Raw genomic sequence first — 5996 nt, 5'->3', positions numbered from 1 at the left:
AAAAGTTTCGTAGTTTTTTATTTTGATTTCTTCTTGCTCTCGCTACGCTCAGCTGGCTCAGCTCAGCCTCAGCGTGAGCTTACATGCCGCAGCGCACGTGTAGTTCGTACATACTAAAGTATACATACATACATCAGCGCTCTAGAATTAAAGTACACGCATACGAGCACATGCAACAGACCACAGCACATGCCATCTGCGCATTGAGAACGCATTTTCCGGGGCAGCTACCCTCTCCCTCTTTTTTGTTTGTGTATGTAGAAAAACGGGCGCAAGCGCACGGCCAGCGCAGCCTTGTCGCCTTGTCTCGCCCATCAAACTGTCAGGAAAGCTCACGTCGGTTCGCATCACGAGACGATCTCTGGCCCGCGACTTTTGGCAAGGATGGTCGCTCTGTTGGATGTGTTCGCCTTGTCGGCGTTGTTTGTTGCGGTTATCGTGATGCTCGGAATATGGCTAATACGCGCTGATGCGGACCTCACGCTTCTCTTCTGCGAAAAGTTCGGCCGTGCGCCAGGTAAGAGCAATTCCTGAAGCCCGTGTGCGTTGGTTCGGCAGGACGTCGGCAGTGCGGTGTGTCGTCTGAAGCGAAACGAAATCACGCGTATGTGCATTTCGTTCGGCTGCGGCGCCTCCAGAATCAGCACGAGCTTGCGGCGTTGAGCGCAGAGTGTGTTTTGCAACTTAACAAAACTTACAAAAGTTCGTCTGCACACAGCTAGCACAGTTAGCAACTACGGCAAGACTCCAGCCAATGGTACGACGCTTGAAGCGGTATTGGCCCCACATCTATTGGCGCGGATTTTAAATAGTCTTACCGCGGACATTCCTTTCTGCCCATGGTGACACACCCACGATGACAGTAGACAGCCCCTAGAAATATACAGTGTCACGCGCCGATTAGTCCACGGAAAATTTTACTCTGAAAATGACCGCTATAAAATGGCAAATCTAGGTGACACTAAAGAGTGAGTGGAATGTAGAAAACGTTTATTTTACGTAGCAAACAAATGGATAGCTTGAAATTTCGCTGTAACGCACAGAACGCGTTGTCGAAAGCATTTAAAATTATGTTTGGAGTTCATATAAGGCGAGTAAATTATACTAGCACCACACGCACACACATCTCACACACCAGGTGAAAATCCTGGTTTAAGGAATGAATTCCCAGCTTGGTTTTTGTCCCCTGCTTCTTTTGGGCCCACCCAGCTTTGCTGCGAAGCCAGGTGGTGTGGATCACTGGCGCGTCTGGCGGAATCGGCGAGTGGCTGTCTTTCAAGCTGGCTGAACTCGGCGCAAGGATAGTCATATCCGGCACTAACGTCGAGAAACTGAACGCTGTTCGGGACAAGTGCTTAGGTCAGTCTTTAGCAAGGCAATATTAATGCATTGCACTCCAATGCCCACTCAACATTACATTATTTCCAGAACTTGGCAAACGGAGTGGATGTGAAGTCCTGGTGCTACCTTTTGACTTGGCTGATTTTTCCTGCCACACTGATCAAGTAAAGGCTGTCGTGGAACACTTTGGACGTGTAAGCAGTGGAGGGGGAAGTACCCTTTTGCTTTCTTTTCAATGTGCAGGTTGTTCAACCACCAGCTATTTTCGATTTTATTTTTATTCAACATGATATAGCAGGCTACCTTCAATTATTTCTGTATGCATCCATTGCCCATGCTTTATTTCTGCTGAAATGGCATATATCTGCTGCACCATTTCGTCTCAAAGTGCAAAACATTTCCCACCCTGGTCAGTGTTTTATGCATCATTGTATAAGACAGTGGTATTCTGCAATTACGTTTAACTCTCCACTCAGGGGCACTCGGTTGCCTTGTGCCATGTGAACTAGATAGAGCGAGAAATTTCGGTGATGGCCATTTCTGTGACCATATAGGCCCTGATTCAACATAACCAGTCTTCACAAAAAGCACAGATGGCCGCTCTTATCACCATATCCTATACTTCGAGCCAGCGGTAAATCTTCGTAGCTTGGCAAGCCCAGTCTTCTATAGGAAATCGCGCTTCTGCTAACACTTGGGTGAAAAGCTGTAATGTTGTGTTAATAAAATGGCTTGCATTAAAAAAATTCCTGCATGCATTCTTTTGTTTTCAAAAATTGCTAAACCAGGCTGTTGGTGTGCTAGGACAAGTTAGTAATTCTAGCAAAAGAGGCTCTACTGCAGTTCTTCACACTGGTTTAACTGTATTTTCAGCTATCTCCATTCTGCATTCGCAGGTCGATGTGCTGATCAACAATGCAGGGAAGTGCATTGTTGGAGACTTTGAAGATTACGATGTTGATGAGGACAAGGCCCTGTTCGACGTTAATGTGTTTAGCCACGTATCATTGACACGTCTAGTTCTCGCCCATGCAAAGGAAGAACAAAGGAAGCTGCATGTTGCCATTGCAAGCAGTATGAGTGGAGTGCAAGGTATGTAAATTTGCAATGGTGTCATGGCAGAGATAGCACCACGGAGGCTTTATTTTCACATATTCCTATGCTTTTGGTTGGGGTATTCCAGCCAATGTTATTTTTTTGTGCGGCCACGTGTGTTGCAAACTTTTTTTCAAGAGATTTTTCTTTGGATTGTGCACTACTCATCTTTTGAATGCGAACAGGAAGCTTTGCCTTGCTAGTAACAGCACATCCTTGCAAAGGCCACTCCTCCAAATACACTGCATATACGCACCTGTATTTCGTGTAGTTTCCTGTTCCTTGTCTAAGTTTTTCAGGAACACCACACTGTTCTTCACTGTGTTTTGTGGGAATGCTACTGTGCACCAGTCTTCTTACATTCCTGAAATCTTTAGAAGCACTGACACAGTGCATGGATTGCAGAATTCGTTTATATGCCATGCTCTGCATATGACTGCAGTCAAAGGTGTCACGCTTGTCTTCAGTTCTTAAGGGAGTACCTCGCATGATTGGTTAAGCTGGCAGTGCCAATGGGCTATGGCCAGCAAGACAATATGCGTGTGAGAGAGATGCGCCCATTGAATACAAGCTTTGGTCATTTTATAATTGATGTATATATTTCAAGCAAAGCGAAGTTTTAGTGAAAAAAAAAGTTTCATTTTTCTTTTTTTCTCAAGGGAGCAGAGTGGCCCCAGTGTACGCTGCCACAAAACACGCCTTGGAGGTGGGTCACAAACTTTTCAGTTCACATGCAAAATGAAGTCTTGTTAATACAAATTCATTCCTTGTTAGTATTGAAACTTGGCATTTTTTTCAATAGACAATGTGGAATGCAGAAACCCCTTTCAGGCCTTAGAATTTTTGGCGCACTAATACTGAGAGCAATAACACTCCCTCTTGCCTCCAATCGAATGTTTTCTCCTGTGTATTTTGTGTGCAGGACATGAAAATGCAAATAGCCGAGTGATAGTCTCCTTCCTTTGCTTTCTTTATAGGCTCCCAAAATTTTCATTGTTCACCACTGTAGGCAGTATTTAAAGTTGATTTTATTTTTCTTCGTGATTCATTAGTATGTGTGCCTTTCATGGTCAACTTTGCCTGAGATACTCTCATCAATGAGTCAAGAATGTACTCCTAACTGTAGCATTTATTGTTGGCAATTTGATCAGATTTCGGGCACAGCTTGTTGCATTTCCAGCACATTCGCCAACGTGAACACTGCCTGTCAAATTGCTTTTGACATACCCAGTAGCTCATTTTGCCAATCCCGATTCATAAACTACCAGAATATTTTACACTGGCTGTGGCATTTCTGGCCATTTATGAATAGAGTGCATCCAGTATGAAGGAGCGAGCTTTTCATGTCAATATTCCAGGGATACTTTGGCAGCCTGATGGTACAGGGCAAGGTGACTGGCCAGGTAGACGTGACTGTCTTATGCCTCGGTCCGGTGCTGACTCCAATGACGCAAACTGTCCAGCAGGAAAGTGGGGTGAGTGCCATACAGAAAAGAATTGCTGGCAATGCAGAGAAGCAATTACACTCGGCAATCTGCAGCAAATGTCCTACCCATTCTCTATTGCGCAGCCACATCCGTGCAAAGAAACATAAATTTGACCTTCTTCTTGCGCATTTATTGCTGCTTGGGACATCAAGGAATCCCTTGTAGAATTTTGAACCTTCCACTTGAAGCTATATATTAGTTTTGTAGGAACAAAGAAAAAAAAATGGTATGAAATGTTTTTAACTTTAAGCATGACATGATGCAACTTGGTGCAGGAGAAACTGCCAGAGAAGGTACTTGGTGTGCTGAAGCCCAAGCGCTGTGCTGAGCTGATGTGTGTGGCCATCGCAAATAAGCTTGAGACCGTGTGGATCTGCGAGAACCCTCTCTTGGTGCTCTTCTACTGGAACCAATACCTACCTACCATCTTTCGGAGGTAAAACTTGCTGCAACTACTTTTTGCAGCCAATCTCTGCAGGTTTTTCTCGAAACGTTAGATACCCCATGGTTTGCTGCTGGTAGATTAGACATCCTTCAGGCATTGCTAACCACTTTTAGTTCATTCACATGTATATTAGTGTGATGAGAGGCACTTGTCTAATACCACCATTAAAATTTATTGACGATGCCACCTAAAGGGACATGTCAGCATGGCAGGTATGTCAAAATGCCGCGCAAGTGTAAGAAAAAAAGTAGTGCAAATTGCAACGTAATATCAAAAAGAAATTATTGCACTCTGCATGGCCAAAACTAATACTAGCACAGTCATAACTGCTCATTAGTTCGGCCTCTTCTCTCAACCTGTACCTTTTTTCTTTTGCCACAGCCTCATGCTCCGTTTTTCTTTCTACTGTTCCTGCACCTCAGAGTGCCTAATGTACCATTGACTACCTATGTACCAGATGCTCCATAATGACAGTGTCATTCGTCCCTTTCACAGGAGTCTTTTCTTTTAACCTTTGCACATGTCACGGGCAAGTGCCCATGATGTTTTTTTTTTCTGAACCTAAGGTTCAATGGGCGACTGCTAAAAATAAAATTGAATACAGTTGAAACTGAATGAAATCAATTGAAATATGTGCTTGCTTTTTTGACTTTGCTATGTCCTGATATTTTTTCCTTGCAACTTGTGTATTACACTCTCTAATTAATTGGGTCTTCCTGTTGCATTACTTGCATCACTTCAGTGTTTTCAAAAGTTCTGAATAATGTCTTTTGGCACAGCTTTGTGTTCCAAATTCAAACTCTTACGCAGACTTTTCTCACCTTTTACAGGTATATCATTGCAAGAATACCATGGAACCGGGTGAAACTGGAAAGAAAAAATGCATGAACCACCTTTTTCTTCGTGTGTTTGATCTCTAGGCTCAATTCTACAGAAATTCGTTTGCAATAAACCTTTTTTACCTTCAGACTTTGACACTTGTTTTGGATGTGTTGCGAAGAGGTGTGTGTGAATTGGTGGTCTAGCCAACGAAGCCTAGTAGAAAGCAAAAAATTTCAAGTGCTTGTTGAGAAAAACTCAGCTTGGCAATGGCCTTTCTTTCAAACTACTCTTGCATAATAAGCTTTGAGGCCTTATAATGATACATGCATGGTATTATCTGTTTCACTTTCTGAGTGCAAATGAATATTATTATAATCGCATGACTCGTGGAAAGTCACCCAAGGTACACTAGTCTGATTAAAGAAGTGTCATTTTACAAATCGAGAAAAAAGTGGGAAAATTCCCCTCTGCAGAGGCTCTTCAGTCAGTGACGTATACTGATCGAATAATGCAGTAGTTACTCGGATTGAGCCACTGTGAACTCCTTTTATATCTGCCTCGCTAGTAAACCAAAGGGAATTAATTATCCACAAGATCGTGAGTCATTTGACATTGTGTAATGGGCCTTCTTTCACTGATGTCTGCCGCTTTTGATTATTAGCATTTGAGTTCCAAAGGTAAAAAAATTGCCAGTCTGTCCATCTGAACGCTTGGCAGTCAGGTGGTAAAGTTGAAAGAGAAACCTTCCTCCACTTTCGGAGGGAGAGCAGTGACTGGGCATGCTGCGATGCTTTAGCGAAACGTTA

At 43.3% G+C, this 5996-nt stretch overlaps 1 protein-coding gene across 1 annotated transcript; it reads left to right on the top strand.

The window, feature by feature from the left end:
- Positions 1–109: 109 nt before the first annotated feature.
- On the top strand, positions 110–5338 carry LOC146196576 (dehydrogenase/reductase SDR family member 7-like). Its single transcript, XM_084598334.1, has 8 exons — positions 110–517; positions 1210–1359; positions 1429–1535; positions 2238–2433; positions 3096–3142; positions 3795–3911; positions 4199–4359; positions 5199–5338. The coding sequence occupies exons 1-8, from the start codon at positions 385–387 to the stop codon at positions 5254–5256; spliced, it is 969 nt and encodes a 322-aa protein (XP_084454460.1). The 5' UTR covers positions 110–384; the 3' UTR covers positions 5257–5338.
- Positions 5339–5996: the final 658 nt, after the last annotated feature.

This window comes from Amblyomma maculatum, chromosome 3 (genome assembly GCF_055883805.1).
Source record: "Amblyomma maculatum isolate TAMU_Amacu chromosome 3, ASM5588380v1, whole genome shotgun sequence".
Taxonomy (NCBI): Eukaryota; Metazoa; Arthropoda; class Arachnida; order Ixodida; family Ixodidae; genus Amblyomma; species Amblyomma maculatum.
This window is presented reverse-complemented; position numbering and strand designations above follow the sequence as displayed.

Excerpts from the sequence above, each read along its gene's own strand:
- LOC146196576 (XM_084598334.1), top strand. The coding sequence starts at position 385 with ATGGTCGCTCTGTTGGATGTGTTCGCCTTGTCGGCGTTGTTTGTTGCG. Across the intron at positions 1,360-1,428 it reads TGTTCGGGACAAGTGCTTAG|AACTTGGCAAACGGAGTGGA; the intron begins GTCAGTCTTTAG and ends CATTATTTCCAG. Across the intron at positions 1,536-2,237 it reads TCGTGGAACACTTTGGACGT|GTCGATGTGCTGATCAACAA; the intron begins GTAAGCAGTGGA and ends CTGCATTCGCAG.